At 44.3% G+C, this 25,041-nt stretch overlaps 1 protein-coding gene and 1 long non-coding RNA gene across 3 annotated transcripts in view; one reads left to right on the top strand and one right to left on the bottom strand.

Moving 5' to 3' along the window:
• LOC122927250 overlaps positions 1 to 23,104 on the top strand; it is a 67,019-nt gene extending 43,915 nt beyond the window's left edge. The window contains exon 4 of the long non-coding RNA XR_006387774.1: positions 22,974 to 23,104. This is a non-coding gene — a long non-coding RNA (uncharacterized LOC122927250). The remainder of the gene's footprint in view (positions 1 to 22,973) is intronic.
• The window catches only part of CDCA2 (cell division cycle associated 2), a 29,941-nt gene continuing 21,169 nt past the window's right edge, over positions 16,270 to 25,041 (bottom strand). For both annotated transcript variants that reach the window (XM_044278921.1, XM_044278922.1), the window contains exons 9-15: positions 23,452 to 23,678; positions 23,051 to 23,129; positions 22,815 to 22,871; positions 20,724 to 20,791; positions 19,423 to 19,524; positions 17,799 to 17,976; positions 16,270 to 17,706 (exon numbers count right to left, since the gene is read on the bottom strand). In XM_044278921.1, the coding sequence (XP_044134856.1) occupies positions 16,544 to 17,706; positions 17,799 to 17,976; positions 19,423 to 19,524; positions 20,724 to 20,791; positions 22,815 to 22,871; positions 23,051 to 23,129; positions 23,452 to 23,678 (1,874 nt within the window). In that variant the 3' untranslated portion in view covers positions 16,270 to 16,543. The remainder of the gene's footprint in view (positions 17,707 to 17,798; positions 17,977 to 19,422; positions 19,525 to 20,723; positions 20,792 to 22,814; positions 22,872 to 23,050; positions 23,130 to 23,451; positions 23,679 to 25,041) is intronic.

Here is a 25,041-nt window from a genome sequence, read left to right as displayed (position 1 = left end):
TTAAACTGAGCATGTGCGACCAACTCAGTGAGATGGAAAAAAATAAAATAAGGAAAAGAACTAACAGCAGGTGGCGCTATACTAATACGTTTTATTGATTAACTCAGTGGCTATACAAAATTTTTAATTACATGCAATTACAAAAGCATTCAGATCCAGGGGCTGGTTTGAAAAATGTAGACCCCTTTAAGTTTCCTTGTACCACTGGGCAGATTTGCCATTCAGGAACCAAGAAAAACTGGGTGACAACCCAATATGGCAGATTAACAGCAGCCATACTGGTTGTCACCCAACTTTATCAGAAGCAGATATAACAAGATTTAAAAAAAAATATATATCAAGGATCCGTTATTTCATATTTTTTATTCTCGGTGGAAAAATTAGCAATTTCATCTAATCGTAAAGTAATCTTTTTTTCTTTTTTTTTCAAAAACATCAAAAACCTCTAAGCCTTTTCCACAGCCGCCCGCGCATTTCACTCCGTATCTATAGAATAAATGAGCCTCTTTCCAGCCTGGAGTATGAAATCGGAGGGAAATGTTTCCGAAATATTGTCCGCCTCCCACCTGCAGGCTCGTAAATATGTGTGATTATCTGCTGAAGGGCTCTTTTTCGGTGTTTTTCTTGGCAGGGGAGAGGTTTTCGAGCATTAAGAATGAACAAGAGTCAGAAATTGTCAGGCCGCATTCCTTCTCTGGGCCGCAGCCAGCGAGAAAGCAGCGCAGACGCGGGCCTGGGGAATAACGCCGTGTTGTTTTTGGCTGGAGTTTCTCTGGAAGCTTTTTCCCATTCGGTCCCCGAGCAGTCAGAAAAGGGTTTGTGAAATATGACACAATAAAATCCATTCATTACATCCGCCCCTTCTCGCCCTCTCAAAACAAAAATGGCGGCTGGGTTCCAGAACCTGCGCAGGAAAGTGGGGGTCATAGGGGGCGTTGGAAACGGTCCAAAATGAACACGGGGATTGCGCTCTTGGATTTCGACTTCCCCGTGCACTCCATCTTTATTCCTCCGCTCTAAGTAGCTAATTGCTCTGTTCTGCACAACTTAGCAGAACGTTACGGATCTCCTCGGCGTCCGCTTGTGGGAGGGTCGTACGCGAAGATGTAGACTATCTCCAGAGGCCTGGCCTACATCTGATCCTGAGTTAAATTAAGCCCCCAATGCCTTTGCCTGGGCTCTTTAATGATATGAAGGCAGCCTGCACATACGGCTTACCCGTGCAACATTACTTAGTAATGATGCCTTTACGGCTCCCTTAGGGGGTTGGGATGAGAGCGATGCCCTTATGAGTTTTACAGATAATCCACGGCATACAGATGCAGGCAGCAATTACTAAAAGTACCGTACATGCAGTTGTAGTCATTTCTTCCTGTATCGGCAAAGGCCTGCAAATTTAAAGGGATTGTCCAGGTATCAAGCGAAAAATAAAAATAAATCTTGATGTGAAGATGCATGACTGAGGAGCACAAGCTGCCCGGTGAACCTAGGCATGGACTGTCTCTGGTCACATTAGTAAAGCACCACCTGGTGTTCAAAGAGGGTAGCAATGGGCACATCCACCTACAGGGCTGCTGGACACGTATGCTCAGTCACGCTCCCCACAACCAGGTCTCTACATTACAGGCCCCTGTTCACTGCAGAGCAGCCAGTAGCAATAGATTTCTGCTTCCCTGCTTGTCAGGAATAAGTACTCTCTGTAGTAACATAGCAGTATAGCTGAGAAAAGTCCTTCTGCAGGGGAAGTAAGAAGGGGGTATATTGTCAGCTGTCAGAGGGGGAAGGAGGCAGAACCTAACTTCAGCAGTACAAGGAAGCAAGAAAAAAAAGGCCTTTTCATGCTAAAATCACTGTAAATTACTTTAAAAAAATGTTTGCATAATGGCCTTTCTTCTTAGTACAATCATAACTGTAAAGGAATAAATCCCCTCTTCAGCTGCACAGCTAGATGCATTTCTCTCACAAGCATAGGGCCTCTCCCTTCTGTGGAATCTGTACTGCTGTGACATCCTTTCCCTTACTTCTCACTATGTTTGTTTTCAGCTCCGGAGCTCACAGAACAGATAAGGAGAGGGAAATCACACTTACAGAAAGATTGAACGCTCCAGCAGTGACTTTAAATTAAGTGACTTCCGATTCAGGGACTTCAGTGGGAGACTGCAGCAAATCAGTTTCTTATCACTGCATTCTATTGTATTTTTCGCTTTCGTTGTGTAATCCCCACTTAGTATGTGTTCCATTACTGACAGCGCAGTCCAGTGCACATCTTGTCTGATGTATGCAGTCCTGGAACATGAGGGTGCATATCTTTGTTCAAAATGTGAGCAATTTCCCCGTTTGGAATCGCAAATTGAGTATCTAAACGGGCGAGTTTCAACACTGAGAAGCGTTGACAATTTGGAAAAGAGTTTGCTGCTCACTGAGCAAGCGCTCTATGGGGTAGATGTGGGGGAGGGTGGTAGCGAGGAGGCTCAGGTAGCTAGCTGGGTAACAGAAAGCAGGGTAGAGGGAAGAGTGCCAGGGAGGCTAGCCCTGATCTGACACACCCCAACAAGTTTGCACGGTTGTCAGATAAGGGGGATGTCAGTTCAGGGAGAGCACTGCTGCAGCCGGACCCTTCCTCTGCCAGTCAGGGGAATGTCAGCTCCAGTAAGCAGGGGCCCAGGAGAGCAGGACAGGCCAGACAGGTGCTGGTAGTGGGAGACTCCATTATTAGGGGTACAGATAGGGCAATCTGTCACAAAGACTGGGATCGTTGAATTGTGTGTTGTCTTCCTGGCGCTCCAGTTCAACACATCGCGGATCGGGTTGACAGATTACTGGGAGGGGCTGGAGAAGATCCAGCGGTCATGGTCCATATCGGAACCAAAGACAAATTTAGAGGTAGGTGGAGCGTCCTTAAAAATGATTTTAGGGATTTAGGTCAAAAGCTTAGGGCAAGGACCTCAAAGGTAGTGTTTTCCAAAATACTACCGGTACCACGAGCCACACAAGAAAGGCAGCGGGAGATTAGGGCGGTTAACAAGTGGCTCAAGAACTGGTGTAGGAAGGAGGGGTTTGGGTTCCTGGAGAACTGGGCCGACTTCTCTATCGGCTACAGGCTCTATCGTAGGGACGGGCTGCACCTCAATGGGGAAGGGGCAGCTGTGTTGGGGGAGAAGATGGCTAGAAGGTTGGAGGAGTGTTTAAACTAAGGACTGGGGGGAGGGAAATTACATTATAGGAGGGGAAGATAGTGCAGATAGAGACCGGGGGCAAGGTAGTGCGACTGGGGGAGGAATGGAAGAAGGGACTAGAACAGTTCAGAAGGAAAGGTGTAGGGTAAAAAATATACATAAACCTCTCAAATGTATGTATACTAATGCCAGAGGCCTGACTAATAAAACTGGGGAGCTAGAATTAGGGTCCATTCACACGTCCGCAATTTCAGACAAGAATATGCATTTTCTATTAAGTGCCGCGGATGTGCGGTTCGCAAAATGCGGAACGCACATCGCCGATGTCCGTGTTTTGCGGATCCACAGATCCGCAAAACACACACGGACATGTGAATGGACCCTTAGTGATGTGTGAGGAAGACTATGACATAGTGGAAATAACATGGCTGGATGATAGCTATGACAGTGGGAATAACTGAGACATGGCTGGATGATAGCTATGACTGGGCGGTTATTGTACAGGGTTACAGTCTGTTTAAGGCTCCTTTCACACTTGCGCTCGTCGGTCCGCTCGTGAGCTCCGTTTGAAGGAGCTCACGAGCGGACACGAACGCCTCCGTCCAGCCCTGATGCAGTCTGAATGGAGCGGATCCGCTCAGACTGCATCAGTCTGGCGGCGTTCAGCCTCCGCTCCGCTCGCCTCCGCGCGGCCAGGCGGACAGCTGAACGCTGCTTGCAGCGTTCAGCTGTCCGCCTGGCCGTGCGGAGGCGAGCGGATCCGTTCAGACTTACAATGTAAGTCAATGGGAACGGATCCGCTTGAAGATGTCACCATATGGCTCAATCTTCAAGCGGATCCGTCCCCCATTGACTTTACATTGAAAGTCTGAACGGATCCGCTCAGGCTACTTTCACACTTAGATTTTTTTCTAAGTTATTAATGCAGACGGATCCGTACTGAACGGAGCCTCCGTCTGCATTAATATGATCGGATCCGTTCAGAACGGATCCGATCAAACGCTAGTGTGAAAGTAGCCTAGAAAAGATCACTAAAACCGGAGAGGGGGAGGGGTCTGCCTTTATGTAAAGTCCTGTCTAAAGCTCACAGTCCGTGAAGATATAAGTGAGGGACATGAACATGTGGAGTCACTGTGGGTAGAGATACATGGAGGCAAAAACAATAATAAATTGCTAATAGGAGTTTACTATAAACCACCTAATATACCAGAGTCCACAGAAAATGTACTACTAAACGAGATAGACGAGGCGGCAAATCATAATGAGGTGGTTACTATGGGGGACTTCAACTACCCAGATATAGACTGGGAAACTGAAACCTGTATATCTCATAAAGGAAACAGGTTCTTGGCAATAACCAAAGACAATTACCTCTCCCAACTGGTTCAGGACCCGACTAGAGGGACGGCCATACTGGACTTAGTATTAACCAATAGGCCTGACAGAACAGACGTGCAGGTTGGGGGACACCTGGGAAATAGTGACCACAAAGTAATAACCTTCCAATTATCATTCAAAAGAGTGTTTCTACAGGGAGGAACAAAAATACCAAACTTCAAAAAAAGCTAAATTTAGCCAACTAAGAGAGGCCATAGGCCTAACTAAATGGGATAAAGTCCTCACAAATAAAAATACAGCCACAAAATGGGATATTTTTAAAAGCATCCTAAAATCTAATTGTGAGAGGTACATACCGTATGGTAATAAAAGGTTAAGGAATAAAAATAAACCAATGTGGATAAACAGAACTGTAAAGAAAGCAATAAATGACAAAAAGAAAGCATATCATTCACTGAAACAGGAGGGGAGCATGGAAACACTGAAAAACTATAAGGAAAAAAATAGAACATGTAAAAAACAAATAAGAACAGCCAAACTAGAAACCGAGAGATTAATTACCAAAGAGAGCAAAACTAACCCTAAAATGTTCTTCAATTATATAAATGGTAAAAAGTATAAATCTGAAGGTGTCGGCCCTCTACAGAGTAATGAGGGGGGAGTTGCAGAGAGCAATGAGGAGAAAGCAAAAGCTATTCAATATTTTTTTCTCCACTGTATTCACTGAGGAAAATAAACTGTCAGATTAAATGCAGAATGTAAAAATAAATTCCCCATTAAAAGTGTCCTGTCTGACCAAGGAAGAAGCACAACGACTTAAAAAGATTAAAATAGACAAATCGCCAGGGCCAGATGGCATACACCCCCATATCCTATGAGAATTAAGTAATGTCATAGCCAGACCCTTATTTCTGATATTTACAGACTCTATAATGACAGGGAAAGTCCCACAGGATTGGCGCATAGCAAATGTGGTGCCAATATTCAAAAAGGGTCCAAAAACAGAGCCTGGAAATTATAGGCCGGTAAGTTTAACATCTGTTGTGGGTAAACTGTTTGAAGGTTTTCTAAGAGATGCTATCTTGGAGGATCTCAATGAAAATAAGCAAAAAACGCCATATCAGCATGTCTTCATGAGGAATCGGTCATGTCAAACTAATTTAATCAGTTTTTATGAGGAGGTAAGTTCTAGACTTGACAGCGGCGAATCAATGGATGTCGTATATCTGGACTTCTCCAAAGCATTTGACACTGTACCACATAAAAGGTTAGTATATAAAATGAGAATGCTCGGACTGGGAGAAAACGTCTGTATGTGGGTAAGTAACTGGCTCAGTGATAGAAAACAGAGGGTGGTTATTAAGGGTACACACTTAGATTGGGTCACTGTCACTAGTGGAGTACCTCAGGGGTCAGTATTGGGCCCTATTCTCTTCAATATATTTATTAATGATCTTGTAGAAGGCTTGCATAGTAAAGTATCAATTTTCGCAGATGACACTAAACTGTGTAAAGTAATTAACACTGAAGAGGACAGTATACTACTACAGAGGGATCTGGACAGATTGGAGGCTTGGGCAGAGAAGTGGCAGATGAGGTTTAATACTGACAAATGTAAGGTTATGCACATGGGAAGGAATAATGCAAGTCACCTGTACATACTAAATGGTAAAACACTCGGTAACACTGACATGTAAAAGGACCTAGGAATTAAAAAAGAGGGGTAATGATAACCTTGAAACCTGGATACACATCCAGGTTATCAAAGAGATGTAAAGATTCGGGCGCCAGTGGGGTGGCTCACATGAAGAGATATATAGGCGCCGTTAGAAGATAGGTGGAGGACAGGGAGTGCAGTAGGGAGTGGAAGGTGAAGGGGGGGGGGGGGGTTCGCTGGGGATGAATTAGAAAGTATCCAGGTAGGCTGCTCAGTGGTTAAGTGTATAGGGAACACGTTTTTAACAGTCGTAAAACAATCGTAGCAAAAAACACTGGAGAGCGCCAATCCTAGACACAGATCCGGGGATAGAGGAAATTAAAATATTTAAAATATTGAACCATAAGCTAAATAGACAGATGGTGGTGTATCAATTTTTGATATACCAGATGGTTAAAAATCAAAGATGTTGTAATGTGAATGAAATGAGAAATTAAATATAATGAAAATTAAAATATAAATATAAAATATAGAAGAACATTAAGTCTCCACTCACTTCACTGGGGGGAGGGGGACCACTAGGATAAACTCAAGACACCTGTGGTGAAGATATTCCTCCCCCCCCGGCCGGCATCGCCTGTAGTATTGTAGAAGTAGAGGTCAGCCTCACGGTCGTGCCAAAGATGTGGAACACAGCACTCAGATGAAACGGCTTCTTCTCACTTCCTTGATTACATATATAAGCGTGTTTTGGAGGTAAACAGAGTGTCCCCCTTTTTCAGGAGTAAAATAATGTCTTATAATGTCTAAGATTATTTTACTCTCTACTTCTACAATACTACAGGCGATCCCGGCCGGGGGGAAATATCTTCACCACAGGGGTCTTGAGTTTATCCTAGTGGTCCCCCCCCCCCAGTGAAGTGAGTGGAGACTTAATGTTCTTCTATATTTTATATTTATATTTTAATTTTCATTATATTTCATTTCATTCACATTACAACATCTTTGATTTTTAACCATCTGGTATATCAAAAATTGATACACATCCATCTGTCTATTTAGCTTATGGTACAATATTTTTAATTCCTCTGTCCCCGGATCTGTGTCTAGGATTGGCGCTCTCCAGTGTTTTTTTGCTACGATTGTTTTACGATTGCATCAAAAGAGGCATAGATGCCCGTGATGAGAACATAGTCCTACCACTTTACACATCACTAGTCAGACCACACATGGAGGACTGTGTACAGTTCTGGGCTCCTGTGAACAAGGCAGACATAGCAGAGCCGGAGAGGGTTCAGAGGAGAAACTAAAGTAATAACTGGAATGGGGGGGGGGGACTCCAGTACTCTGAAAGATTATTAAAATTAGGGTTATTCACTTTAGAAAAAAGACGACTGAGGGGAGATCTAATTACTATGTATAAATATATCAGGGGTCAGTACAGAGATCTATCCCATCATCTATTTGTCCCCAGGACTGTGACTGTGACGAGGGGACATCCTCTGCGTCTGGAGGAAAGAAGGTTTGTACACAAACATAGAAGAGGATTCTTTACGGTAAGAGCAGTGAGACTATGGAACTCTCTGCCTGAGGAGGTGGTGATGGTGAGTACAATAAAGGAATTCAAGAGGGGCCTGGACTGTATTTCTGGAGCATAATAATATTACAGGCTATAGCTACTAGAGAGGGGTCGCTGATCCAGGGAGTTATTCTGATTGCCTGATTGGGGTCGGGAAGTAATTTTTTTCCCCTTAAGTGAGGAAAATTGGCTTCTACCTCACAGTTCGGCCTTATGTACTAGGTTACTAGTTCTTTTATGAGGCTCAGGACCTCAGCTAGCTCTGACATGCCCCCACTTCCTCTCATACATCTTCTCTGTCTCTGTTCCTAGGGGCGGATCTTGCCTGACAACAGGCAGCAGACTGCAAATTAGGTGGAAATGAGGCCCCTAGTGGCCATGACTCCATAAGGACCATGCCCAGTTTCACAGTAAAAAAAAGTCCCAGTTTTTGCCTGGTCACAATATTGTTTTTAAAGTACACCTATCATTTCAGATTACTTGGAAGGATAAGCGGTCATGTATCATATATGTTACATACCTGGCCATCATATGAATTTGGCATTATATGACTGCATTTTTTTTTTTACAGTCCCCCCCCCCCCCTGCAGGCTCCATCTCTAATTCTCAGAGACTAGCTGCTATGATGTCCCCCATATACAGCACAGAGAGGAGATCCTCTTCCCCATTCTCTCTGTAGCACACCCTCAGAAGCAGTATGGAGGACATTATACAGCAGTACTGAGCAGTGTAGCTGTGAATCCAGCACTGGGGTGAGGTAGAAAATGTATTGGATGCTGCAGCAGCATCTGTACCTCTGTCTCCTGCCAGCAGCTCCCTTCTCCTCTTCTCCATAGATTTCTATGGGCAGCATGTAAGGGTGTTTTCCACACCAAGTCTGCACTGTTCATCCAAGGTTTCCCAACAGAAACCTCAGGCTCATGTATTGAACATATGCCACAGAGTCCATGTTAAAAATACAGTCGCGTTCCATTATTATGACCACTTTCGACGTCGGCAGTGAGTAGCTCATAAGGAAGCCTGTGTGGTGAGTCCAGGTCCTTCTAAAAAAATTAGCATATTGTGATAAAGTTCATTATTTTCTGTAATGTACTGATAAACATTAGACTTTCATATATTTTAGATTCATTACACACCAACTGAAGTAGTTCAAGCCTTTTATTGTTTTAATATTGATGATTTTGGCATACAGCTCATGAAAACCCAAAATTCCTATCTCAAAAAATTTGCATATCATGAAAAGGTTTTCTAAACGAGCTATTAACCTAATCATCTGAATCAACTAATTAACTCTAAACACCTGCAAAAGATTCCTGAGGCTTTTAAAAACTCCCAGCCTGGTTCATTACTCAAAACCGCAATCATGGGTAAGACTGCCGACCTGACTGCTGTCGAGAAGGCCATCATTGACACCCTCAAGCAAGAGGGTAAGACACAGAAAGAAATTTCTGAACGAATAGGCTGTTCCCAGAGTGCTGCATCAAGGCACCTCAGTGGGAAGTCTGTGGGAAGGAAAAAGTGTGGCAGAAAACGCTGCACAACAAGAAGAGGTGACCGGACCCTGAGGAAGATTGTGGAGAAGGACCGATTCCAGACCTTGGGGGACCTGCGGAAACAGTGGACTGAGTCTGGAGTAGAAACATCCAGAGCCACCGTGTACAGGAAATGGGCTACAGGTGCCGCATTCCCCAGGTCAAGCCACTTTTGAACCAGAAACAGCGGCAGAAGCGCCTGACCTGGGCTACAGAGAAGCAGCACTGGACTGTTGCTCAGTGGTCCAAAGTACTTTTTTCGGATGAAAGCTAATTTTGCATGTCATTCGGAAATCAAGGTGCCAGAGTCTGGAGGAAGACTGGGGAGAGGAAAATGCCAAAATGCCTGAAGTCCAGTGTCAAGTACCCACAGTCAGTGATGGTCTGGGGTGCCATGTCAGCTGCTGGTGTTGGTCCACTGTGTTTTATCAAGGGCAGGGTCAATGCAGCTAGCTATCAGGAGATTTTGGAGCACTTCATGCTTCCATCTGCTGAAAAGCTTTATGGAGATGAAGATTTCATTTTTCAGCACGACCTGGCACCTGCTCACAGTGCCAAAACCACTGGTAAATGGTTTACTGACCATGGTATTACTGTGCTCAATTGGCCTGCCAACTCTCCTGACCTGAACCCCATAGAGAATCTGTGGGATATTGGGAAGAGAAAGTTGAGAGACGCAAGACCCAACACTCTGGATGAGCTTAAGGCCGCTATCAAAGCATCCTGGGCCTCCATAACACCTCAGCGGTGCCACAGGCCGATTGCCTCCATGCCACGCCGCATTGAAGCAGTCATTTCTGCAAAAGGATTCCCGACCAAGTATTGAGTGCAGAACTGAACATAATTATTTGAAGGTTGACTTTTTTTGTATTAAAAACACTTTTCTTTTATTGGTCGGATGAAATATGCTAATTTTTTTAGATAGGAATTTGGGGTTTTCATGAGCTGTAGCCAAAATCATCAATATTAAAACAATAAAAGGCTTGAACTACTTCAGTTGTGTGTAATGAATCTAAAATATATGAAAGTCTAATGTTTATCAGAACATTACAGAAAATAATGAACTTTATCACAATATGCTAATTTTTTGAGAAGGACCTGTATATAAGGTGTGTGATAGGCTGTCTGCCACATATCCCCCGCTGCTGTGATGGTTAAAAGGAGTGATTGATTAGAGTTACAAAAAGGGATAATTATTGAATTTTCGCTGCAGTATCCGAATTGGACCTCCACTGATTGGCAAAGGGTTGTCTTCTCCAATGAGTCACATTTTCAGCAATATAGAATGGATGAACATCAGAGGACAAACATCTTGCAACCATTGCTGGAAGAACACAGGTTGGGAAGGTTTTCATTAGATTCTCTGGCCCACTCATCCATGATTCCTGTGGAAGTAACTTGGAACCAATTTGGGTATGAATCCATCCTAGCAGATTACATGCAGATTGTCTCCCCTGGAGTGGATGGGATCTTCCCTCAAGACATATCACACAGCTAAAAAAAAAAAAAAAGTCACATCTAGAAGAGCATAACCAAGACTTCCAAGTACTACCCTGGCCTCCTAATTGCATAGACTTGATTCTAACTGGGCATTTTTAGGGGCACCTTAATTGTTGTGTTCGCTCTATGGATCCCCCCCCCACACCGCCTCCAGCAGCTGAGGGATGGACTGCAGTCAGCATGGTTGCAGATACCTGTGACCACCTATAAGGACCTTATTGAGTCACTCCCACCCCCATTATTCATTCCGTCATAATAGACGTCTATGGCCTGCATAACGGATCCGTCCGGTTTCTGTTATGCAGTAGAAGACTCCTGCATAGCGAAAACCAGACGGATCTGTTATGCTGGCCAAAGACTTCTATTATGACGATATGAATAATGGAATGCCTCTAAAAGAATCCATAACACCAGGGGTGCGCCACATGCGGCCCTTGATACCATTCTGTGCGGCCCCCAGCCATCTGGTAACAGACATGTATGCTTATGTCTTGTGGCTGCTCACATGTATTTTTCATGTATTTCTCCCATTAGAGGGGAGTCCTGGAAGTGTAACTAGACATTAATGGTATATAATGTGTGTTCAATATGCCACAAGTACAATATTTCAGTTGTTAATATACCTTTAAATTTTAATTTCGGCCCTCGTCATTGGTTTAGTCTGGCAATGTGGCCCCCAACCAGGAAACGTTGTGCACCCCTAATAACACAATTTAGTAAATACCACAACACGAACCAAATACCTAATATATAAAGCTGAGTGTTTATGTGTGTGTATGGGTATGTCAGCTTAAGGAATCCACACAGACACATTTAGAATCACGAGATTTGGCACACAGGTACATCAGGTGTCCGGGAAGGTTTTAGACCGGTCTCAGCTCCCTAGGACGTGAGATATTCCCAAAAATGCAAATATGGCACATCACATGACAGTTACAACAGTTAGCATATGTGACTCCCACTTGTTAAGAGACCAAAAGTAATGGGACAATTGCCTTCTCAGCTGTTCCATGGCCGGGTGTGTGTTATTCCCTCATTATCCCAATTAAAATGAGCAGATAAAACGGTCCAGAGTTAATTTCCAGTCTGCTATTTACATTTGGAATCTGTTGCGGTCAACTCTCAAGATGAGATCCAAAGAGCAGTCACTATTCGTGAAGCAAGCCATCATTAGGCTGAAAAAACAAAACAAACCCATCAGAGAGATAGCAAAAACATTAGGCCTGGCCAAAACAACTGCTTGGAACATTCTTAAAAAGAAGGAACGCAGCGGTGAGGTCAGCAACACCAAAAGACCCGGAAAACAACTGTGGTGGATAACTGAAGAATTATTTCCCTGGTGAAGAAAACACCCTTCACAACAGTTGGTCAGAGCAAGAACACTCTCCAGGAGTTTGGTGTATGTGTGTCAAAGTCAACAATCAAGAGAAGACTTCACCAGAGTGAATACAGAGGGTTCACCACAAGATGTAAACCATTGGTGAGCCTCAAAAACAGGAAGGCCAGATTAGAGTTTGCCAAACAACATCTAAAAAAAAGCCTTCACAGTTCTGGAACAACATCCTATGGACAGATGAGACCAAGATAAACTTGTACCAGAGTGATGGGAAGAGAACAGTATGGAGAAGGAAAGGAACTGCTCATGATCCTAAGCATACCACCTCATCAGTGAAGCATGGTGGTGGTAGTGTCATGGCGTGGGCATGTATGGCTGCCAATGGAACTGGTTCTCTTGTATTTATTGATGATGTGACTGCTGACAAAAGCAGCAGAATGAATTCTGAAGTGTTTCGGGCAATATTATCTGCTCATATTCAGCCAAATGCTTCAGAACTCATTGGACGGCGCTTCACAGTGCAGATGGACAATGACGCAAAGCATACTGCAAAAGCAACCAAAGAGTTTTTTTTTTAAGGGAAAGAAGTGGAATGTTATGCAATGGCCAAGTCACTCACCTGACCTGAATCCGATTGAGCATGCATTTCACTTGCTGAAGACAAAACTGAAGGAAAATGCCCCAAGAACAAGCAGGAACTGAAGACAGTTGCAGTAGAGGCCTGGCAGAGCATCACCAGGGATGGAACCCAGCGTCTGGTGAGGTCTATGCGTTCCAGACTTCAGGCTGTAATTGACTGCAAAGGATTTGCAACCAAGTATTAAAAAGTGAAAGTTTGATTTATGATTATTATTCTGTCCCATTACTTTTGGTCCCTTAACAAGTAGGAGGCACAGATGCAAACTGTTGTAATTCCTGCACCGTTCACCTGACTTGGATGTAAATACTCTCAAATTAAAGCTGACAGTCTGCAGGTAAAGCACATCTTGTTTGTTTCATTTCAAATCCATTGCAATGGTGTATAGAGCCAAAAATGCTAGAATTGTGTCGATGTCCCAATATTTATAGACCTGACTGTATATAAATATACACAAAGTACAGTTTACATTTGTTTGACTCGATGGAACAGTAAAGTCTGCTACACTATTCTAGGTAGTAAAAATACAAACAAGACCAACTCTGGTGGATACCGCAAAAAAGGAGGGGGTGCCTAAGAGTATATTAAACACCTGCTGCACATGGTAAAATGTACTCTGCAACTGTGTGCCGACAGTCTATTTAGGGCATGTGATCAATTTGGAGGAAGCAGAGAAATGTGTGGAATAAATGGCATTTTTCTCTCATTAGATATATTACAATATTTCTTATAATCACCTGTAGTATCGATTTATACCAAGTTTTTGAAACGAGACAGACTCACTGGGGGCCTTTGTTTTTCACAGGATAAGTTGCAGATGTTCAACACCGTTTTGGGGTATATTTAAATGGCTACTTCCATCAGAAAGGAGTATTTTAAAACTCAATATCCATAGAAATTTTTTTTAATGAGTTAATTTTTTTTCCTTTATTTCAACAGAACTATAATATATTATAATTAAAAAAAAGATGTCCCCCCCTTCTGTGGCTGTCAGCACAGAGATAAAACTCCCATATAGATATGTGACCCAATGTCAGTAAACTGCTGCTGTGAGAGAAGGATGTTATTTGTTAATATAATAGTAGATTAGTAGAATTGGGATAACAGCGATAGCTTAATTGTTTGCCTGATAGGCCTAGATAAAGATGTCCACAGAAGAGCATTACACTTATCAGGGTAAGGTGTGATGCTCTGTCTGTGGTGGCCAACCTCCGGCACGCCAGCTGTGGTAAAACTATGACTCCCAGCATGCACTCTTGCTTGGCTGTTTTTGTAACGCCATAGAAATGAATAGAGAATGCTGGGAGTCGTAGTTTCACCACAGCTGGAGTGCCGGAGGTTAGCCTTCACTGCTCTATGTCAATCATTCTCCTTCTCTCTCTGGCCGACTGAGAAAAGCTACAATTCCATAAAAAGAGGAAGTTAAAGAGTCAGGACAGGAAGTAGAACACATGGAGTGACTTTAACAAAAACAATTATATCCTGAAAACCATCCCCTTTTTTGTGTGTGTGTGGGGGGAAATTGCGTTGAATTTTGACATCTAGGCCGTAAATATATGGTAAAAATTTAAGTATAACATTTTTAAAAAGGCAGGATTAATCTAAAAAACACAAAAACAATTATGCCATCATTTTTTTGTGGCCACAGCACACAGAATGCCTCTATGGCGAGGGGCGTGGGGTTTGGTGTTCCTGGTCTCCAAGAGCAGACATTAGAGGAGGAAGGGGAGGGCTCCTGCCGCTGCCAGTTACCTTACAGCCCGAGGTAGGACTGATATAAGGTATGTGAGCGGTAGAGTAGAAAATGGCAGATGTTCTGAAATAGATTTAGACAAATTCCTATGACTGCAGTAAAAGGCAGGACCCAATGATGGAAAGAGAGGATATAAATGGGACAAACTGCTGTGATTATTTCGTAGGGTCTCCCACATTCCGTTATCCTTTTCTTAACAAATAGAAAGAACACAATGGATATATTACACAGACGGCTTCAGCCCGAGGAGATGCAGCTCCGACAGCAAAATGTGACGATTACACAGCAGGAAATAATTCTAGCACTGGAGACACGGCTTCAGCTGGGCTTTATTGGTAGAAGATCTCCAGCTGGTGGATAAGAGTTTTCTACAGTAAAACAGTATCACAAGCATCACAACTAAAGGGGTCGTGCCAAGTTTTTAAGTTATCCACAGGATAGGCGATAAACAGCTGACCGCTGGGACTGTCACCAATTACAAGAATGGGGTCCCTTCCCCCATTCTGATGGAGCGGTAGGTCACGCATTCTCTATGGGAGCTCCGGAGATAGCTGAGGGCTGAATGGAGCAGCAGTGCACATACATGACCTGTCGCTCCATCAGAATGAGGGAACAGGGCCCGCGTTCTTGTGAGCGCAACTGCTGAGACCCCCAGCCAGTAGCTACTTATTCCCTTAGGCTACATACACACAACCGTATGTGTTTTGCAGTCCGCAAATAAAAACTGATGACATCCGTATGCCATCTTTTTTTTGCAGATCATTGTAACAATGCCTAAAACGGACAAGACTAGGACATGTTCTATTTTTTCTTTTGCGGGGCTACGGAACGGACATACGGATGCAGATAGCACACTGTGTGCTGTCCGCATTTTTTGTGGACTCATTGAAATGAATGGGTCTGCATCCTATCCACAAAAACAAAGACACGGAAAGAAAATAGGTTCGTGTGCATGACGCCTTATTCTGTGGATAGTAGGGGTATAACTTAAAAACTTGGCACTTTTACAGGGGTTAAGGGCCTGTTGACACTACTTTTTGGCGACAATTTTGGAGCTCATACTATGCCAAAATTACGCGGCGTGCGGTTTCTGTCACCCATTTTCAATGGGAGGCAGTGCTGAGGTTTGCAGGCACGTGGGTTAAAGCCAGGACTGCGTCAAGAAGGGACAAGACCCTTCCAGGCACGGTGTGAGGCTTAGCCCCATTCAAAAGAGTTAGGGCTCATTCACACAATTGTATTTTTTTTACCCGTTTCTATTCAGTTTTTTTTTTTTACAGGTCCGTATACAGAACCATTCATTTCAATGGCTCTGCAAAAAAATAAAATAAAATGACTTGTGCATTCTGTGTCCATATGTCCGCTCCGCAAAAAAATAAAAATAGAACTTTCCTGTCCGTTTTGCAGACAAGGCTCCGCAAAAACAAAAAAACGATCCAACACAGATGTCACGCATTTTTCAATTGTGGATCCGTGCATTGCGGACTAAACGCGTGCATGGGCCCGCAGTCTAAAGATAACTACTACGGCAGATTTTTCAGTCGTTGGAACAGACCCTAAGGTCAAAAAGTGCCACTTTCTAAAAACCATGCACCTCTTGCCCATGGTGGTGTCTGATATTGCAGCTCAACCCCAGTCACCTGAGCTGCAATACCAGAAACAGACAACATATAACAGAGGCGCTGCAGGGGGCAGGGTGAGATGCAAACCCTTGGTTATCCTAATTCATTGAAATCCATGTTGAGGTAACAGCTACAGCAATACGAAAGAGACATTTAATAAAGGAAGGAAGGACAGACAACATACAAAAAAGGTCACAAGTTAACATGTGCTCATGGCCAAGAGAAAAGGCACAAGATATATACAAACATGAGCAATGGGAAGGTGTAAAATTCCAGACTGAATCCCTCATCACATTTTAGGGAGGGCTGCCTGACCCACCATATGGCAAGCGGTGGGACCCCACAAGAAAGGAGTCTATAGACATAGTACTTTTGGTATGGAATAGGTAAGGTCCATGAGACACATGGTCTTCCTATGCATCTGGTACTAGGGCACTGCGGTCGGCTTCATCTGTTGTAGGCATGGCGTTAGGAGCCTTGTAGAAACAGTTGGACTTCCTCCGCTTTTTATCACAGGTGGATACACTTTCCTGAATAGAGGTGGTACACAAGGTTCTTAGTCTTGCTTTCCTGGGGAAGTTAGCCATATGGTAGCTGCTCAAGTTTTCCTTGTTTGGACTATGAGCTGTGTTCTCCAAGGACAATGCAGAGCTCTCCTCAAGCCTCGTGACAGAACTTAAAGATTTCCTTCTCCCAGTCGTTTCATTGACATCATTTTCCTGCACCCAAGACAAGCCAATGACCCCAGAATCTCTGCGCAGTCTCATACTGCGCCTCACCTTTTTCTCTGGTTGTGGGAACTGCAAGGCTTCATCAATAGGAAGACAAAAGTCATTCAGAGAGGGGTCAACTGGATAAGGCAGCATGGAAGCGGTATGTTCCCCCGGAATAGTTTGCTCTTTTCGTTCGGGGTTTGCAGACAGGATGTTGGAAACTTGATGGACCCTTGATGATCTTCTAGATTTTTTGCGTTCAGTTGTGACTGAGCTTATAGGTGGCGAGTGGCTAGTGGTTGAGATTTCTTCTGCAAGCTCATTAGGCACGGAGGACACTTCGACTGCTCCTTGCACTGGGTAATCGATACTTTTCTCTGGTGTGAGAGAAGTGGGGTGGGTGTCTTCTTGTTTTACACAATCTACAGTATTTTGTGAATTTACAGAAGTATGGGATACAGATCTGCAAGATGAAGAACGCCTCTTTGTACTCCTAGATTTACTTATCTTCTCTACTGAACTGGAGGCAAGACCACTTGTAGATGATTTGGTTATTTTAGCTATCACATCAATGACAGTAGAAGACTGAGGACATTCACTGCTTACAAGGTCAGCCTGTGGGATCAAATCTAAGACTTCTTCACTCTTTTCTGGTGATCCATTAGAGACTTTGACATCCACCAGTGCTGGAGCGGTTGATGCATCTAGAGTCTGCACATCTTCTACTGCACAGAGTGATGGTCTTTCTGGAGCATTTTCCTCAAAACTCCTCTCCAAAGAATCCTCAAGTGTAAAGGGAAAATTGTTCTCCAGGACTTCTGTGTGGACCTTCTTCATTGGATGCTCGTGGAAGGATTTCCCAACTTTTTGTTAAAAGAAAATAGAAAAAATAAAAGTTAATCTCCTAGCACAGGCATTCAAGATAAATATTGGGCCAACAGCTGGATTACTGTACCATGTAGTAAGCTCTGGGACGTGGAAGCAGGTGGTGTGGGGATGCACTCTGGTAACTCTGGGATAGGACTCAGCAGAGGCTTCCTGGATACCACTTCTCGCTCGCCAAGCACATGTTTCTGGACAGATTTCTTGGACTTCATTCCTTTCTTCTTGCCTTTTCCACGGGAAACATATGTCTGTTTGTGAAAGATTTCATACAGTGATTACTGCTGACATTTTAGACACCTTTATTGTTCATTTGGTTCCTAAATGCAAAATTAAAGGGGTGGTCCATTATTATTATTTTTTTACATGATCACCCATCAGGCTGATCGGCGTGGGTCCGACACCACGCCGTTTCATATTTACTTACAGTAATTTAGAAAATGTCACGAATTTTAGAAACTGTATCCCAATAAATATGGTACAAGGGCCACCTAAAGTTACCTGATTACTTACATGACTGAGAAAAAGCCTGAGGTTTCCATTTTACTACAGGAAACCAGTTATTACTAAATTGGACGTTTATGAAGGAGTCAGAACGTTGGCTTGCCGACTCCACAGCCCTGCTGCGAAACCCAATGGAAATGATCAATAGGTTAAACAGCCAGGATCGGAGGTCCCTCCCATCACCATGAGAAAGCTGAGCATCCAGTCCAAGACAACATAAGACCACAGAAGGGCTAATTGGTATTCTGTCAAAGTAAGGGCTCATGCAAACATCAGTTGCCTAGCCGTGCCCATACTGTGGCCCACCACTTGAATGGCTCTACAATCCGGAAGGTCCTGTGCGGAACCCCACAGAAGCACCACGTAGTGCTTCCATGCAGTTTCTGTCTGTGCATCCGCACGGCAAAAGTAGTGCATGCACTACTTTTTTGCAGTGCAGACAGCCCCCGGACCCATTCAAGTTGAATGGGTCTGGATCAGTCTGCCAAATCCTCATGGATGTTGCCCGTGCATTGGGGACCGCAAATTGCAGTCCCCAATGCACGGAACAGCTGATCTACGGCCGTGTGCATGAGGCCTAACTCACCTACTCAGTGGGACATGTCAAGGAGTGCACACTTGATGATCAGTCTTAGTTCCACTGCTGTCCTCTCCTCTGGGGGCACATCACCATTGCAATCAGCCACTGGCCACAGAGACCCACATGACCCCCTATCCACGCACGGACAGAAGCACAGTGACCACAGCAGTGGACCATGGACTTGGAAGCTTCTCTTTACAGGTCTCATTGGGTGGGGGCTAATTTAAGAAACACTGACTACTGTATAAAAGCTTATGGGTGGTCCTTAATGGGGTTAAAGGAAAATCTCAGTCAACCCCACATAATTCTGCCAGTTACATGTTGCGGTCTACACAGATTCCAATATATAGTACAATCCACCTAACTTTCTGAAGTTATCAATCTTACTGCTTCATCTTATGCTTGTTGGTTCACCCCCCCCCCCCCCTAGTGACCTGTGAAGGTGAGGGGCAGTACAATTCTATGTAAAGATGGGGGCAGTACTACCTCAAGGCTGGACCAAAAAATGCCCAGAAGCCCCTTCTACCCATCTCTGTACATATTCTGCAGTTTGGTGGGGGGAAAAAAAACATAACCCAGCCAGCACAAAGTAGTAACCCTCTAATGAACATACCTGGACTTTCTTGCCAATCACAGACTTCTTGGGTTTTTTAGCATTGGATCTCACTTTAGACTTTAAACCATTTCTTTCTGGAGGAGTCTTACTGCTGGTCAACTTTCAGGATGGAGAAGGAACAGAGCATTAAACCAATTGCCAACCTTCCATTCGGTTATAAATTTGTGTGACCTCTGTCCTCTCCTGAACAATCGTCTGAGCTGATTTATGCCCAAATCAAAGTTGTACTCCACCCTTCGATTTAGAGAAGGTACACAGGACCTCTGCTGTCTCAATCAACGCCATAAGTCACAGCCAGCAACCATGTGGATGTACCATGGGATATTCCACTGGCTAGGAGCCTATTGGGCAATTGAAATACAATGTGCACACTCCCCTTAAGTATGGGAAGGACAGAAGGTTTATTAGGAAATTGCACCCGAGACTTCCTCCCTACAGACCGTTGTAGCTGTGACCTCTTAGGAGTTATTTTAACCTCCCTTTACTAGTAAATGTGGCTTATTCATAAACAATTAAATATATCCATAGGGCTCCATTAAGGCACCAGAGAGGGCAAGAGAGTCCTTCTCACATTAGTCTGTATATTATGTGACTGTATACAATTTTTTTTATTTAAAAAATAAAGGGCAAGTGCCCATCTCTATCCAGTGGAATAAACGGAAGCGGTCAGAGGTACACGGTACACATCAGGATAGTTTCCCGACGTACACCCCTGATGGATGACCCAAAGCAAAATATGCACATTTAAAGGGGTTGGCCAGATTCCGAGCTGAACCTGGACATATCCCCATTTTCACCCGGGCAGGCCCTCTGATATGAGAATTTGAGCATTTCATGCTCTGGTGCTCCCCCTTGCCCTGTATCGTGCAGTACAAAGACCGTTTATATTTGTACACCGCTAGGCAGAGGCTTCCACCTAGCAGTGTTCCTGGTGATGTCATCAGCGGGCTTTAGTTCTGTCCTAGCCGCGCTATAGCCCACCCATTAGTCACCGGGCTCACTGCTGGGCGGAAGCTTCTGCTTACCATTCCCTATGGAGAGCCCGGTACGTCACCAGATCAGCATAAAAAGCCTTTACCCTGCACGATTCAGTGCAGGGCAAAGGAAAGCTCATATCAGAGGGGCAGCATGGGCGAAAATGGGGATATGTCTGGCATCAACTCTGAACTTGGGCAAACCCTGTAATACTACATTACAGGGCAGTTCTCAATAAAGCTGGTACATGTAGACCTGGCGTACCCAGAGGTGCGGGCAGAGAAGAGTACCATCAGCTCATACAATACCAGATAAACTCTTACCTTCTGCCTGGAGCGAGTCTGTCTGGTTGTTGCAGCAGGAGAGACTTCTGGTGGGGCAATAAAAGATTCTACGAAGACAATGAAATCACCTGTACTGACGTGTCACAGATCTCTGTATCCAGCGAGAGACATGAAGGAGGCTATGACTGAACACAGGTGCCACCCACAATGCGCCAATACAGTTGTTACGGTTGGGGGACCATGACGTCATTGCATCCATGTGTTTGCACAGAGACAGCCCAAACTCTGGGGGGGGGGGGGGGGGGGGGGGGGAGACGGGGACTGGGGGCTTACTGCATTTGGGTCCCATAACAGAACAGCACTGCATCAGTACAATCGCTATACGGCCCCTTCAGTCTTGGCTTCATGGGTGACCCATCAGTTATAATATGAAGGCACATCCCAGTATGAATGCATTCACTCTACATTGGGAAAATGCCTCCTTTCAAGCAACTTGCGGCAGAGAAAATACCCTCAACATCTTGCTAGGCACAAAACGCAATGCTTCAATCCCCAATATGGCGCAACCCAGTCTTGACTGAATTTGGTTCTCTGACAGGGTTTGACGAATGGAAGGAGAGAGGAGTGACAAGAAGGGAACACTTCCTAGAGGTCAGAGTGTTTAGATCCTTCACTAGCTTTCAGGAAGTTTATGGCATTCCTAGAAGTTGTTTCTATCAATACCTGCAAATGCGACATACAACACTATGATCACCGCAGTACTGTGGTGTCACAGCGGGAGAGCGTTACATCTTGCAGCACCTGATGGGTTAACTACCACAGATCGCAGCTACCCGTCCGAGGTCGGGAGCCGGCTATGCGATTCTGCAGTCAGCTCCCGCCTCCTGTATATGAATGAGTGAGTGAGTAAACATAATTGGTGGTGCACCCTCCCCTCCTCCTCTCATTGGTGGCAGCGGCACAGGATGGGAGGGAGGCACTGCTTCCTTCTCCCCTATGCTGCTGAGGGAACACGGATCGCACCGACAGCAGCGTGATCCTTGTTCCCGATTAGTTATCGGCAAAATAGATGCAGATAACATTTAAAATCCTGAATATCTGCCAATAATATCCGTAAAACCAATAATCGGTTGATCCCTAGTCTCGTATACTAGAAGCGGTTCCTTTGTCCTCCTTGAGTGAAAGCGGAAAGCTCTCGCAATTATTGCTTAACCATAGAGTGTACAAGACACCGTATTCTTACATCGGACGGGCTTCAGATCAGATGCTAAATGTCCTTGGTGTTCTATGGAATCTGCGGATCTGATACACATGCTATGGCAATGTCTGGCAATAACTGTATTCTGGGATGAGGTACAGAAAGCTTTCACAGTACGTATACCACAGGATCCCAAGGTGTGCATTTTGGGTTGTGTGTCAGAGTTGGGAACAGAAAACATGCTTCAAAGGGAACCCGTCACTGGGACTTTAGGTATAGAACTGAGGACATGGGTTGCTAGATGCCCGCTAGCACATCTGCAATACCCAGTCCCCATAGCTCTGTGTGCTTTTATTGTGTAAAAAAACTGATTTGATAGATATGCAAATTAACAAAAACAGTCATATCTTACTCGTCTGAGGTTAATTTGCATATGTATCAAATCGGTTTTTATACACAATAAAAGCACACAGAGCTATGGGGACTGGGTATTGCGGATGTTCTACCGGCCATCTAGCAACCCCTGTCCTCAGCTCTATACACAAATCCCGGTGACAGGTTCCAGGCTATCGGTCGCTTGTTATATGTGGCGAGGAAGTTGATAGCTCTACATTGGATGCAGGCTGACCCGCAACAGGCTTGTATACGAAAAGGCCGTCTTCCAGAAAAAGAGGATGTCCCCTCAAATATGAGAAGTTATGGGAGCCGTGGCAGGAGTTTGTGCGATCTAATAATAGTACGGGGTAAAGGTGCAGCGAATACCGGAATGGGGAAGGTATTACATGTCAAACACATTTGTAGGTATACATGTACATTGATATGTTGAGACTAACTTCTTGATGTAACTTTAATGTATGATGTTATTCTGTGTAATACGTATTGGAAACTAATAAAAACACAAATGTCCAATAATGCAGGAAGACAAGTCTTACCATTTATAATATCTGCAGCCGCACTGATCTCATGAGGATCACACTCCGCTCTGTGCTCTGGGGGAAAAACCACAAATGGTCAGTCAGTGTCCAGTCTCCATTAAAGGGAAGGTATCTGTAAACCAGATATTCTAATCTGTTTCCTTATTATCATTGCAGATTACTTCCTATGCCATCTTGCCTGAACACCTGTTAATACCATACAACAATAGGTTTAACCCATCAGCCACACGTACCTGGCAAAGAGGGGGATACTGGAGAGTCGCTGTCCGAGGCAGCATCAAAGCACAAAGAGACAGGCTGAAGGGTCTCCTCCTAGATGAGAGCACAATGAACAGCCCGGTTTTCAATAAAGTCATACACTTCCTGGAGGAATAACGCAGGAACACCACAACACACAGTTCCAATAAAGATGCTCCAGAATGGTTATTCATGGGGAATATAAAAGTTTACTATAAAAAGACACACAAAAGGTTCAAACAAAACCGCTCTTACAAGCCAACTCTACAGCAATATAAATACCTACAAAAAGAACGGTCCTCTCTAAACACAGCCTTGTCTGGAGCTTTATGAACACCACGCATGATATAGCAACACCAGACAGAGCGGGCACAGCCGTCTCACCCCGCACACCCACCTCGTCAAAGTCCGGCTGTGGCACTGGAGCACTGGCAGATGGGCTCTGGCAGAAGGATTGTTCCGCATATGGAGTGGCATCTAATTTATGATAATTATATGGTGTACTGCCACGACGTATAGGGGTGTTAGCCGGGAGAGTTTTGTCAAAAATCTCAGGGCTCAGCTCCCTTCCAAAGGTCACCCTCTTCTTCATCTTCACTGAATCTACAGGTTTATCATTTATCTCTGTAATAAAAAATAAAAAATTTATAGTAACTCTGAACCGCATTTCTCCTGATGCAGAGTTACATCTTGTACAGTATTTTACACTAGAACCACATTAACTACTCTGCAGGCTTCAGAGCTGAAATCACACACACACACACACACACACACACACACACACATATATAATACCGCTAAACAACTCCGTTAACAAAGGCAAAAAAAATAATGTTGGAGCTCTTCTTATTCCCAAATTTATAAAACTTAAAGGCCATCTGTCAGCAGTTTTGTACATATGACACTGGCTGACATGTGCACTTGGCAGCTGAACGCATCTGTGTTAGTCCCATCTTCATATGTGCCCGCATTACTGAGAAAAAAGGAGATTTTTGTATAACTTACCAGTTAAATCTCTTTCTCGCTCTTCCTTGGGGGACACAGACCTTGGGCTGTGTCCCCCAAGGAAAATGGGCGAGAAAAGGAGATTTTTGTATAACTTACCAGTTAAATCTCTTTCTCGCTCTTCCTTGGGGGACACAGCCCAAGGTCTGTGTCCCCCAAGGAAAATGGGCGAGAAATATTGTTTTGATATATGCAAATGAGCCTCTATATATCGCGAGTGCCCTATTGATTTTAGGCCTCAAGCACATAACTGTATCCATTTTGCTGTCCACAAAACACAGATACGAGTCATGTGCCTTCTACGATACAGTTTTGAGCTTAAAGGGATGTCTGTATTTATTATGTCGAGAAAGTTAAAGGGGTATCCTCAACACGCCGTTTAATACTTACCTGCTCCCGGCGCGCTGTCCACTTCCTGGTTTCGGCACTCGGCGGGCTCCATCTTGATTGAGGTCTTCTCCCGGCCGGGCCGCGTGCTGTACTGAACGCGCACGCCGAGTCCGCGCATGCGCCCTGGTGACTTCTTCCTAGCACGTATACTATACTGGCCAGGAAGAAATCACCATAGCGCATGCATGGCCTCGGCGTGCGCGTTCAGTACAGCGCGCGTCCGGGAGAAGAAAATAAGTAGTCTGCGCACGCGCGGCCACCGTGATTCCTGAGAAGAGCGGTGGCCGTAACCAGGGGAGACGGAAGACAACAGTAAGGTAAGTATAGGTTTATTTTTTTCTGAGGGGTGGGAATTTGTTAAATACATTTAGAAAAATGATCACTGTTAAATCATTAACGGATTTAACAGTGATCATTAAGACGATAATACCCCTTTAATACAAGGCACTTACTAATGTATTATCCATATTGCCTCCTTTACTGGCTGGATTTATTTTTCGATCCCATTATACACTATTCATTTCCATGGTTACGACCACCCTGCAATTAGTCAGTGGTGGTCGTGCTTGCATACGATAGGAACAAGTGCCAG

Source organism: Bufo gargarizans, chromosome 2, assembly GCF_014858855.1.
Source record: "Bufo gargarizans isolate SCDJY-AF-19 chromosome 2, ASM1485885v1, whole genome shotgun sequence".
NCBI lineage: Eukaryota > Metazoa > Chordata > Amphibia > Anura > Bufonidae > Bufo > Bufo gargarizans.
The sequence above is the reverse complement of the archived record's forward strand: the minus strand, read 5'-3'. Positions and strand labels throughout refer to the sequence as shown.